The sequence below is a fragment of the Echinops telfairi genome, unplaced genomic scaffold (assembly GCF_000313985.2).
Source record: "Echinops telfairi isolate 266 unplaced genomic scaffold, ASM31398v2 ScPeMD7_60;HRSCAF=208, whole genome shotgun sequence".
In the NCBI taxonomy this organism is placed as follows: Eukaryota; Metazoa; Chordata; class Mammalia; order Afrosoricida; family Tenrecidae; genus Echinops; species Echinops telfairi.
Genome location: NW_022103958.1, coordinates 35,936,613 through 35,950,298, shown reverse-complemented (window position 1 = coordinate 35,950,298; position 13,686 = coordinate 35,936,613). Strand labels below are relative to the sequence as shown.

General features: G+C 43.3%; 1 protein-coding gene across 3 annotated transcripts in view; it reads right to left on the bottom strand.

Annotated features, from left to right (window-relative positions):
- Nucleotides 1-13,686, bottom strand: part of SOX6 (SRY-box transcription factor 6) — a 655,298-nt gene that overhangs the window by 82,994 nt on the left and 558,618 nt on the right. For all 3 annotated transcript variants that reach the window (XM_045290980.1, XM_045290981.1, XM_045290982.1), the window contains 2 exons: nucleotides 7,808-7,991; nucleotides 4,844-5,031 (listed from right to left, as the gene is read on the bottom strand). In XM_045290980.1, the coding sequence (XP_045146915.1) occupies nucleotides 4,844-5,031; nucleotides 7,808-7,991 (372 nt within the window). The remainder of the gene's footprint in view (nucleotides 1-4,843; nucleotides 5,032-7,807; nucleotides 7,992-13,686) is intronic.

Genomic DNA, 13,686 nt, shown 5'->3' with positions numbered 1-13,686 from the left:
GGTTTAAATGGAGAGAAAATGTTTTGAGAAACGATGTACAAATGTGCTTTACACAATTGATGTGTGTATGGATTAGGATAACAGTTGTATGAGCCCCTAATAAAATGTTAAAAAAGAAAAAAAAGAAAAAAAAAGAAAAAAAATTATAAAAATATTGTAGCAATACTGTTTGACTTCCCCTTAAGTATTGTGATTTAAGTGAAATATGTCTGTGTGTACGGAATGGAGTTCTGAAATGTATTCATTTGTACTGTGCTCTCTTTAGTCCTATCAGGGTCTAGCTCTTACCAGGGTAATCCCTCCACACCTTGCAGAACATTTGGAAATGACGAGAAGCCTACGGCGTCGGCACAAGACACACTCAGCACCCACAATGAAGTTTTGAATGCACCCAGTAAGAGAAAGGTAGATGGCTCCCCAAGACAAAGAATGGCTCTATCAAAGCCAGGATGGCCAAAGGTGAGAAGCCTTGATTTCCCTAATAAACCAATTACACCTGATAGTACACCTATAAGATCCTGAAGTTTCCATAGCTTTGAGAATTAATTCAATTGAAAAGCAGTTAAAATATTTTTGTGGTTTGGCCAACATCTGAAAAATCGACTTTTTCCTTCTGCTGACCCTTCCTGGGTGAGGCTCTTCTATTTGTACCCAAGTAGTATATTGATTCTAGGTAGTAAGGGGTCTACCTTAGGTTAGTTTAAACGGTAAGGGAAGCACAAGAAAGTGCTTACACTTGACCAGGCACTGTGCTGGGTGAAATTACAGATATCTTATTTCATTAGAGCTCAGATTACTACCAAGAGGTCAGTCATCTCATCCAGGGTGTCAGAGCTGTGGCTCCTGTTTCAAGTGAGAACGTGTATTACTAAACTCATCAATGGTACCTGGCACTTACTAAGAACACTTCTGAGTCATTAATAGTAGCTATGGGGTAGTCATACTTTATCAGCAGCCACATCCTAAATCAGATAGCTCTTAGGGAGGAGCTCTGTCTTTGTTGGCTGATATCAAGACTTCAAATTGGAACAGGGCCCTCAGTGGGACAAGGACACTTAGCTGACAGAGCACAACCAGTGATTACCAGATGCATGAATAGCTCCCAGTCTACACAAGTTTACTGCTTAACAAGTACCCCAACCCACTATTTCCCCACATAACCCCTTCCTGCATGACCTGAGTCTTCCACCGGAGGGTCAACCAAGGTAGTGAGTGAGTCCAGTAATGACCAATATATATATGTAAGTTTGTACAGATACAGAATTAAATGTATGTCATGTATGTACAAATATATCTTTATACCCTTGGTGGCACAATGGTTAAGTGCTTCTATGAATTGAAAAGTCTGTGATTTGAAACCACTTGCCACTGCAGGAAAAAAAGACCAGGAGATTCGTTCCCATGAATACTTCAGCCTCAGAGACCTTATGGGCAGTTCAAGTTCACAGTGAATTGGAATCAACTAGACAGCACATAACATACATACAAGAACGCAAACGCCCTACTGTCAAAGTCGATTCTGACTCATAGTGACTCTGCAGGGCAGGGTAGAACTGCCCTCGTGGGTTCCCTAGATTGCAACTCTTCACAAGAGTAGGAAGTTTAATCTTTCTCCCAAGGGGCAGATGGTGTTTTGTACTGCTGACCATGCAGTTAGTAGCCCAATGCACACCACCCACTACACGCCCAGGGCTCCTGGTGTGCGCTGTGCCCGCGCATGCGCGCACACACACACACACACACACACACACACACACACACCCCGGCTTCAATAAGTTTGTGGAAAATGGATTTGAAAATAAATATGGAATTTTTCCATGAATTTTTTTGAAGCCCAATCAGTATAACCAGTTGCCATCAAATCAACCCTATCTCTTGGCAACTCCACGGAAGGCCTTTCTTCCACAGGTGACTCTAGATACATAGGAACTGTCTGTCACCCTCTGGGCTTGATTTACCTGTTTCTGCTACCCAGGGACTTTCACTTTTCCTCCTTGCCTCCCTCCCTCTACACACACACACACACTCGTACATGTGAGCTTCAAACGTTTGTGAACAAATGAGATGAAAAGATAACAGAATTTTCCACGGACTTTTTGAAGCCTCCTCGTAGAAACCACATGTAAGTGTGTGTGTGTGTGTGTGTGTGTGTGTGTGTGTGTCTGAAAGATAATGAGGGCTATCTATACATGTACGGATGTATAGCTATCTCACTATACACCAGTACAGTGAGAATTGAGGGTAAAGTACAAGTCTTTACTAAGCTTCACTAACATTCTTCATCTGCCTGAGGACATACTTGCTGGAAGGGCCCACCATACTCCCACCCTCTTCAAACTCTTCCCGGGCCCCCTGCAGGCCAGCAGCCAGGCAGGAAAGGAGAACAATCAGGGGTCGATGTTACTCAGCCCCAGCAATGACTCCTGTGCTCCACATTCTCAGACGGTCACATCACCACGCCTTTTGTAGCAGGAACACAGGGAAAACAACACAAGAGAAAGCAACCTCCCTGGTTCTAGCTCTGTGTTCAAAGGCTGGGGCGCCAGCACCTGGGACCGCATACTGTCCTCCTATGACCGCTCCCTCGGGCCACAGCACACGTGTTAGAATTAGCATGAACTGAAACAAAACAGAGGCCTTGGTCCTGACTTAAGTGAGCTGTATTCTTAGCCTTTGCTGAGTAAATGTATGAATGGAAATTCATACGTTTTGTTACTTACTCGTAAACCGAACCAAAAAAACAAACGCCCTGCCATCAAGTTGATGTTGACTCTTAGGGACTTTATAGGGCAGGACAGACTGCCCCTGTGGTGTTTTTCTACTATGCTCAGGGAGTAGAAAGCCACATCTTTGCTCCTCACCCCAACTACTCTTCAAGTTACCAAAACCTCTCCTATCATACCACTCTCATGTGTCCCTGTAAACGTTCTGTGTAAACATTTCCTAGAACTTAGCACTTGGAAAACATTTGTGTCTCTTTCAACCAGATAAACTGGCATGCTTCAGATCCTACTAAATAAGCACAATTGTGCATCCAGTCGACTACAATAGCCTCTCTTTGTTCTGTCTCCATTCTTAACTTCTGATAACCGTTCTCTCACAATTGTCAGAATGATTCTCGTACATAAATCCAATTCTAGCAAGACTTGAGACAAAAATCCTTGTAAAATGTCCCATCACAGGATAAAAGTCGAAGCCTTTAGGTCTAAGATGCTCAGCTCCGGGCTACTGTTTTTACTTCATTTGCTGCAGCTTTCCTTTCTCTAAAGAAGCCCTCGTGTGGTCGGTGAAGTGTTGGCTTTCTAACCACAAGGTCGCTGGTTCAGTGGCTCCCACCCGCTGTCCCAGCGACTTAGTGGGAGAGAAAGGGGCAGATGGCTGCTCAGGTGAGTCGACAGTTACAGGCAGCCAAAGCAGCTACGCGGCTCTACACTGCATTCCAGGGGCTCTCTGAGTCAGGATTGATCTGTCGGCACTGGACTTGCTTCAGGGCTTTGCTTTCTCTTTTCCGTCTCGGGGCCATTCATGGCTCACTGGCCTCCCTGCTGCTTCTGTGACCACAGTCCCTCCTGTCTGGAAGGCTCTTCTTCCTGCAACACGACTTCCTTCATGTCTGCATTTCATGTCACTGCCTCAGAGAGTCCTCACTACCCTCCTTAAGTGAACCCTATGACCCTCTACTTCAGGGGTCCTCAAACCACAGCCCACAGGCACATGCAGCCCACCGAGGACATTTATCCGGCCCGCCAGGTGTTTTTGCCCCATTTGTTTTCTCACTTCAAAATAAGATATGTACAGTGTGCATAGGAATTTGTTCAGTTATTTTTAAACGATAGTCTGGCCCTCCAATGGTCTGAGGGACAGTGAACTGGCCCCCGGTTAAAAAAGTTTGAGGAGCCCTGCCCTACTCCCTTAACTTGCTTCAGTCTTGCTCACAGCATGTATTCACTTTCTGACATTGTACTATTGTGTACTATGAGGGATTTCCCACTCAGAGCCACTCTGCAGGACCACAATGCACTGTTGTACAGGGTTTCCTGGGCTGCCATCTTTATCGGAGTGACCCCCGGGCCTTTGTTCTTGGGGAACCATTGGATAGTCCAAACATGACCTTTCAGTGAGCCTCCAAGTGCTTCATCCCAGCACCACCCTTGATAACACTCGATAGGGAGCTCTCCATGCCTCTGCTGTAAGCTCTATGAGGGCACGGATTTTTTCCTGATTTGTTAACTGCTGTCTCCCTAGTACCTAGAGCAATATCTGTTACATAAGAGACATTCTATTAATAATTTGCTAAATCTAAAAAAATAAATAAATGTATTTCATAAAATATTTTGCTATGATTTATTTATTCTAGGTTAACATTTTAATAAAAATAATAACTTTATTATTAAAGTTATTAAATTTAATGCTGAGTCATAGTCATATCAGCTTTCATGCTGTGCACATACATTTCTTCCTTTTCAATACTGTTTCAGTCTAATAAACTCATATGTCCCCTTTAATAGGAGATACTTCTAAATCACTTCCAAATCACAGAGACACACACCAGCAGGCAGGACGGTGAGGTAACTGGAAGGGAGCCAACTAGTAGGAACCGAAAACTGAACTCCAAACCCAATGCCGTATTGGAGTCAATAGTGACTCATAGCGACCCTACAGGGCAGGGCAGAAGGGGCCCTGTGAGTTTCTGAGACCGTTAACTCTTCACGGGAGTAGAACATCTCTGGGTGTATTTGTTCATCCCTAGGAAAGCTTTAACATAACACAAGATAGACTGGAGAGGAGCCTGGGAACCTGGGTGGAGGAGAGCCGGGGAGGGAGGGAGAGAAGCGGGCTTTACCTTCTCACTCCTGCAGTTGTTCAGACCCATATTATTCATGGAGGACAGTTTGCCCTCCACACCGTGTGGCTGCTGCTGCTGCTGTTCCCGCTGGATTTGTTCTCGCATCTTCCGGGCCTCCTGAATGGCTTTCATCACCGTATCCTGATCCCCAAACAGGGCAGGGGAGTTGAGGCTGGACAGGATATCTGTGTACACAGGACGCATTATTAGTGGGCTTGTGAGGTTCGACTCCTAAACCCCCTCCTACCACCCACTGTCCTCCTGGATTCTCTGGTAAGGAAGGGGTACATTTACAAGGAAGAACACGAGGCAATACTATTCATTGAGCCTAGACAGTCAGGACCACCACGCTGTGCTGGGTCGTTCGCCCTTGGAGGACACCCTGGCACTGCAAGTTCACCGGGCTCTGCCTTCCCACCTCCTCAAACTGCCCCCACCCATGAAGGTTCTTAGGTTCCAACTGTGAGTGGTGGGGAGGAGCTAGCTGGCTGCCCATGTCTTACGATGATGTGCCACCTTGCCTCCTTTGTGAGAGTGCAGTGGGGGGGCTCTCTCTCCCAGCTACCTGCTACATGTGTCCTGCCCATGCAGGAAAGCTGTTTCAGCCCTAGCAGAAGCCATCTGTGAGGCTACAGGGGACTCTCATGCCATCCGTGTCAGTGTGCTCACATGTCCACTGCAGGAGAGAGCGGGTGGGCACTCGCATTCCCAAATTGCTGGCTGGTTAATGAAGCATCCTACCCATCATGCGGCCTGAGTTATTTACCAAGAGAGTGACAGCCCACTGAGCACGCACCCCTCTCGGCTGCCTGCCTGACAGCATGGCGAGCGCAGGCTCGGTGAGACCAGTCCTCCCAAAGAACACAGCTTCTCATCCAGTCAGACGAGATGTGTAGGTCAGTATATTCTAGGCAGCACGAGGGAAAATCCAAACGGAACCCACTAATTTTCTCAATAGCGTCCATTTGAAGTAAGATGAATACTTCAGTTACATTGCTTCTAATTTTTAATGAAAACAGATAAAACTATTCAGTGATTGATATATTTGACCTACTGTGGAAAGTTAACGTGATCCACCTGTTTTTTGTTGCCTGTGAACATCTTTTGTGCACGCATGTGTGTATGTGTGTGTGGGTACCTGGTTTAGACAGGGCTGAGGAAAATAAAGTAGAATCGAGTCCATAGCACATGTCTGTATGTGTGCAATGCATGTGCATTTGCCTTTGGGTTGGGGGAAATTTCCCCAAACAATGGGAAAGACTTTTTAGGACACGGAATCAAGGAATTACTCTTTAGGAGATAGAAGTCACATCTTTTGTTCTACGACTTCCTCAGGTAAAAAGACGATGTCTATCCAAAACTATGGACAAGTTGTAATCAAATCACTTCAGCCCATTTCTAGCTCAGGTGCCTCAGGAACATGCTCGGCAGGAGTGTCCGCTCCGGAAGAGCCGTCCCCTTACACTGCCCTCTCAGTTGTTCATGGTGCTCCCCGTAGCAGACATATGCTTTCCAAACAAAACCCAGCAGTTCAAAGCAGGGCTATTTCAAGGTCAAGCATATTACTAATCCTTATGCTAGCATTTTTTTCCTTCTCTCTTTCGATCCACATTTTAACAACCCATAAGGTAGAGGTTTCCCTCACAACCCCCAAGCAGCAAGGGTGTCAACCTCAACCTCTTCCAGAACTGCCCTCCGCATCATGCCCCCATAGCTTTACACTATGTCTGAGAACACAGCCCTTCAGTGCTACTTTGGGTTTTATATGGTATTTATTATGAGTTGATAAGTTACTGATGGATCTGGGAATGCTCAAATTAATGGCCATTGCTTCTTCACTTTACAAAAGGTTCCATAGCAGAAGGAACTGGTTAAGAATACCCCTACTGCATAGATTTTAAAATTATGTACAGAAACACTAAATATGTTCTCACCAGGGATACAAGGAAGGTCCCAGGCAGAAGGGGAGAAAAACTGTGAAGCAAAATTCAAGTTACTAGTAAAAGCCAGGCCGACTTGGACTGAGAGATGCCCGAGGAAGCCCTGAGAGGAAGGCCCCAAGGTAAGCTCTGTACTTGACACTGAGCTACTCCTGGAGGTTACCTTTCGGCCAAGTGGTAGACTGACTCACAAAATGAACAGTATCACCTGTGAGCAATGTGTTCCCTTAAACAGTCAACTGTATGAGACCACATGGTCATCATGTACTCAGCAGAAAAGCTAAGAGGGCAAGGAGGGAAAGGGAAGCTAGATCAATGGAAACCGAGCAAACAGAATGGAAATGATGAGACAACTTCTCACACCTTGTGAAAATAGCAACCAGGGTTATGGAACAATTTACTTTTAAAAAAGTGTTAAACAGAAACCTAATATGTAACCCCACCCCTCCACCCCTAGCAGAATTAAAAATTAAAAATATTCACAGGCACATTAACTTGTCCAGGATCAGATAGCAACATTTGCAAGAAGCCAGAAGATCTTATGACTTATCTTCCTAGCTAACAATTCTATCACCCATGATCTCATTGCAGTGTCCTTCATAACTGTGTCAGTGGGAAATTAGTGTGGGATAAGGTGTAAAAAAGAAGTTTGCAGGCAGCTTTAGGGGTAGGCTCTTAGACCATTGGAGATCTCAAGGTCACTCTGGCTGTCTAGAATTTTTTTCAGTGGCGAAGCATTTCACAACCCTAGGAATTCCTGTCTATGCTTGGCTGGACCTAACTCTTCTCAATCTAAAGAACCCATTCTAGAAATAACTGGCCATTCTTGCATGACTTACATCTTATACCTTTCCCCAGTCCCAGTCACCCAAGATACTAAATTGGGGATGGTCAGTAGAGAGGGCTGTCACCTGTTCCTCAGTAACATGTTGGAAACAAGGATTAGTCATCACTAAACAGGTGTGCTTTCTTTCACGTATTTTGCCAATGTCTTTCTGACTGTATTGACTTCTCCATTTACCTAAAGAGGATCCTCTTCCCAAGCTGTTTCCAATGGGGCTGGGGATGCTGCCTTTGTTGGGCAGGCTGACCGGGCTGGTTTTGCTGGCTGGGAAGAGGCTCTGGGTGGGCGACGTTGGGGACTTAACAGGTTCCACTGTCTTGGGTCGGGATGAGAGATTCAGTGGCTGTGCTGCTGTTTCATCCTACAAGAGTTTAACATAAATAATTATTAAAAAGAAAGAAAGAAAGACAAATGAAACACATTATCACTTAGTAAGCCAGTTATTTTACACCTCAGAGACAATGCCACATTCTCCTACAATAATAACAAAAGAAGCTAATTATCTACCTCCTTGAAGATTCCTCGAAGGAAACCTCATTAATTTCCCTGTGTTATGCTTCTATTTACATTAACTGTGTAGTTGGATCATTCTTTTTGCCAAATTAAAATCTGAATTAGCTCACATTACAGCTTAATTTCCTAATGTGTTTTCAGGGATCTAAATTAACCTAGGGCATTTACAAAGAATTATTTAAAATTTCAGCAGCTCTGTAGTTCTTTTGTGTTATTCTCTCTGAAAAGTTCCTGGGACTATAAATAGGCTCTGCAGCTAATTTTTTAATATACATTTTAAATCAAACAATTGCAAGTACTTTAAAAATGGAAACATGGAAAGCTTTCTTCTGATCCCCTGGGCCCCTGCCCAGAAAGCCGCATGCCACAGCGGGGCTTCTGTGTGGCTTTCTGGGTGTGCGCACTCTTCATGGTCTATATTCTGGTCTCTGCTCATGTTTAAAATTAATTTTTGCAACGAGAAAGCACAGCCTATAATTATGTTTTACATACTATGCTACATGGAACTTTTCTTCATATGTAAAGTGATGTCTTCATACTCTTTGCTACATGTATTTACAGGAGGTCTATTTTTAAACAGCGTGTCCTTCTTCACCGAGAAAGAATTCCAATATCTGGCTGTGGCTCCAGTTTCGTGAGAAGCTTGAAAGCTAAGCTCCCAGCCTTTATGTTGTCTCGTGTCTTCTGCTATAAAACTCCCGTAACAACACTTTCATCAATCGAGAAATTCAGTGGTGAGAGGAGCATATCCGCTTAAATGTTCATTTTAAGATCATCATTATTGTGCTCTAAAACAAAATTTGTCAGTAAATGTTAACTCCCTTATGCTTCTGAGAAGTCCCAGAGAAGCTGCTTTCTATGTCATTGTTTAAAACCTGCAGCAAAGCTTAGAAACAGAGCATCCTCCCCCTTGGTGAACATCACACGCCTCTGGTGTTTCTTTATCTGTACAGTGACAGGTTGATTCTGAAGGCTCTCTAACGTCTCTTCCAGCACAACGGGCCATTGATCAACGAGGAACAAAAAGGGAAACCAGAAAATACTACTACTTGGGGAGGCGGATTGGAAAGAGATAGTAAAAAGTGGTATCTCTTCGTGTGCTTTGCTACGTATATTTACAGAATGGCTCTTTTAAGACAGCAAGTCCTTCTACACCGAGAAAGCATTCAAATGCAGAAAGGAGGCATTAGGTACCAAGCACAGTGTTCAGTATTCAACAAACATAAGCTCACTTAACTATCATAACTACGAGATTGATCGTATGATTCCAAATTTTACAAATGAAGAAATGTGGGCCAGAATGATAAAAGCACTTGTTCAGAGCCATACAAAGCCAAGAAGGGGCCGGATTTAAATTCTAGTTTATGAGACACCAAAGTCCTGGCCCCCTTTTAACTAAAAGACTGGGCTTTCCACTCTAGTAAATCGTTAGAGCTTCAGAAACCCACAGGGGGTCACTGTGAGTCACCGGTGAGTTTTAACTAAATTGCCAGAGAAAATAAATCATTTGTTTGATAATGTAATCATACACCACATCAAATCCAACAGTTGCTATCAAGTCAATTCCGATTCATAACGACCCCACAAAATGGGGTAGAATTGCCTCCAAAGAATCTCCAAGCTTGTAAATCTTTGTAGAAGATTACAGCCACAAAAAATGGCTCCCACAATGCTACATACTGAGAATTTTACAAGTTCAAATAGCTGACCTTTTAGTTTGCAGTTGAGCGCTTTAACCACTAAGCCATGAAGTCTGCTTCAATCATTCCCTGGATATATACTAGGGAACTTCAGGAAGATTGTTTTTTTTTTTAAAGGAAATTAACAGATCGTGGATCTTTTTTTCCCAAGGAGCTTTCGAAGCCCCCTTATGTAGGTGTGTATCTGCCTCGTCGTCTGTCACCATTCATCCACCATTTTTTGTCCTGTGGCAGTTTGTGAGATCCTGGGATGCTGTGCCAACAGTATTTTAAATACCTAAGCTAGATATGTATATAGTTCAGCCACTGCTTCTTCAAGCAGATTTTCTCGGTTCCTTCTGTCTTCAGAGGCCTCAGTGGCCATTTGGTATTGTCCCTTAACTTGACCTGTTTTTTTATTCCTGTGGATCGTTTTATTGCTATATCTTCCATTCACTAGCTTTTTCATACGCCATTTCTAACCTGCTGCTGCTGATAGCCATCGGTGTGTTTCATCTCCAACACTGTGTTTTCCCATCCTGAGGACCAATTGCATCTTTTATGCCTTTTGCCTTCACGTGGTCGTCTACCTTCTGAACCAGAACAAGTGTTCAACACCTACTTTTGATCAGTCTTGAATGCAGTGCTTTTGTTTATACAATTAAATAATTGTCATTTCCAACTAGAATGCCATTGGGACTTATTAACACCCAATAAAGCAAGTCTCCTTCTACTATGCCCGAGTAACTGTTGCTCCTCGCCTTACAGAAATTGTGTGCAAATCAAACCTTAGGCTGCGGAACACGGAGGGCCCCTAATCAAGAATGCCATTAAATTTTGTTGTTGTTTTTAGAAAGAAAAAAAAAGACAAAAACCAAACATACTGCCTTCAAGTCGATTCTGGCTCATAGTAACCCTGGTACATAGTTTCTGAGACTGTATATGTTTCTCCTGCAGGAATTCCACAGGTTCCTACTACGCTCCCACCAGGGCAGCCTATATATTGCTCAGATTGTTACGCCGCTGGCCGATCTCCAGAGCACCAGAATGGAATCTGCGCCATTGCTTTCTCGCTTTACAGGAGTTGTTTTCAGATTTGCTGTCTTCCCACTTGCTTATAGCCAGGAGCTTCTTGTATTGGAAGCTCTTTTGAACATCTTACCTACTAATTTTAGCAACTGTGCCACTTTAGGGTCTGTTTGTGTTAATTGATGTTTCTTCTTACTGTTTCTCAGGCTTTTCTACTCTGTAAGGCTGGCAGTTATTGAACAGATGCTATATACTGTGGACTTTATATTGTTGGGCAGAGTTTTACATAGTTCCTTAAATATTATTGGTGGGCTCTGTTCTGAGATGGGGAACAAGGTGACCCTTTCTTGGCTTACCTAGGAGTCGGAGGGCGGGGAGAGGGCACACAAGTGGTTTGAGGTCAGCTGCTAACCCAAAGGGTGGCACTAAGAACGCAGCCAGTGGCACTGCAGAGGAGGAGGTCTGGGAAACTGTAAAGATTACCCCCAGGAAAACCCTGAAGCAGTTCTACTCCTAACACCTGCCAGCCCTCTGGCAGCTCACAATAATAGCAGGCTTGTGTTAAGCTTTGTTGTTTAGGTCTGAAATAGTCATTAGCCTCGGGTGAATTTGATTTGACTACAACTTGATGCCCACCCTTTGGAAGATCATTTTACTCTGACTAGCAGGAATATAGACTATTTCCAGTCATTTGTGTCTTTTGCCATTGCGTTGCCTGCTGTGTTCTAGTGTCTGTTTCCTCATCTGTAGCTGTGGATCAATATTCGGCTGGAGACGCGGGGGATTCTTCTTCAGATCTCTAGCAATCACGTTAGCTCTCTGCCCAGCTCTATTCTCTTGCCTCACAGATTCTGTTCACCGAGCATCCTTGAACTCTGAACATGCTTTCTCCTATTCAGGGACATAGCCAAACTCTATAGGGGCACCCTCTGTGCACCGTGCGTGGGTGCTCCCAATCACAGTCTGCTGGGGTAACTGGCGTGCTCACTTCATTTGTTCCCTTTGGTCAAGCATCACTGCCTATCGTCGAGTGCCTGCAGACTCTGCTCTGAGATCAAAAGGGCAGTGTTTGCCCACGCAGGACACAGTGCTGAGGGCTCGGAGAGGAGGAGGACTGGAAACAGCGATGCCGATCTCCACATGGGGACTGCAATCAGGGACACGGAACAAAATGTGTATGAATCGTTCCATGTAAGATGGAGGACCTGCTCTGTAAACTTTAGCACAATGTGTAATAAAAAATAAAAAAGAAGGGACACAAGATCAAAGAAGCTTATTTTTTGTTATCTCCAGCCCACTGTTGCCTAGGCCATGTTTCAATTTAAAACGAGTGGCCATGTCACAGACAGATGTGAAAAATGACAATAAAAAGAAACATGAAAAAATCGGGGACAACAATTCTTTAAATTAACAAGCTATGAGATTTTCCTCAGAATTTGATCCACAATAGTCAAGAGATATTATTTGTTTTTATTTAAAATGCTTGCTTTGGACCTTGCTTGGTCTCTATACATTTACCCACACAAACAATAAACATTCTAATAAGTATAAGAAATGTTTCCTTTGTTATTAACCCCAAAAGTCAAGTCAAATTATATATAAAGCATTCCCTAAGAATTTGCATGTGGTCAAGTGAGTAATGAAATTCAGTTGGCCCACAAAGCTGGAATGGTAAAAGCAGACATAAACTTGAATGTAACCAGGGAACATTTTACTCATCCAGTAAGACTTGGTTTGGTACAGTTCCATTTGGCCAACTCCTTATAAAATGACTTTTTCAAGTTAAAATACTTAAAACTCAATAGCCCAAGTCATTGGTGTTTGAGATGCTCATATTCTTATGGCTAAATCCAGCGTTTGGGGTTGAGTTGCATTCTGACTAATTTTTACAACTACAAACCATTTGGAGCACAAAATAGATAAGGTCGTTTCCATAAGCAAGGCTGCCTTGTAAAACATAACTCGTCCATTGTAATATGTCAATATATCTAATAACAAAATATATTCATCTGTTTCTTTGAAGAATCCATATTAAATTGAGTCCCTTGTGTAGAGGCAGAAACAGAACAATCTTAAAAATGTTTACTCTTTTATCTTTGGTATTTGAGCTCCATACTTTAAAGACTTACTAAAATTTCAAAATTCCTATATACAAATCTCAGAAAGTAAAACAATTCTGTTTTCTAGTATCCAAAGCTCAGCTTTGTTGGTCTGAATGTGTGCTATGTAAAGGTATAATTATTGCAAAATTTCTCCCCGTGCAGTACTTTGGGTGATACCAATAAACCAGTCTGTTTATCATATCCATTTATGTAGATAAAGCAATTCATTTTTTAAAGAAAGGTTGCTTCTTTGAACTGTTTGAATTGAGTAATTTAGCCGAGGGAACAAAGACAGTCAAAAAACCAACTGGTACCACCTACAGGCACCAGCTGCAGCACAGAGTTGAAGTGGTACATCAATTGCACTCTGTAGCCAAGGACTTCTAGTTGACTAGGTTCAAGAGACTGAAAATAAGTAAAGAAAGGCATTTCTTAATGCCCCACCCCCAAGTTTGGAAAGCCTGTTTACCCTATCACAACTTTCCATCAGCATACCAAGACTAGGTAATGACACCCCTCAAGCATTCTTTAAGGAGAGGCCTATGCCTGCAAACTATAGGCTTTGTTGAGATCTTCCTTCTTTGGAGCGATGCTCCTTCTCCCCAGCTGTTTAAAGAACACAGAGAGGAAAGTCACAAGTGTGTGACAAAGGCTGGCAGCAAAACTGGAGCCATTTAATGCCAATGAACATTACAAACTAAAAGGCAGACTCCAAAGGGAAAGGCTGTTGAGA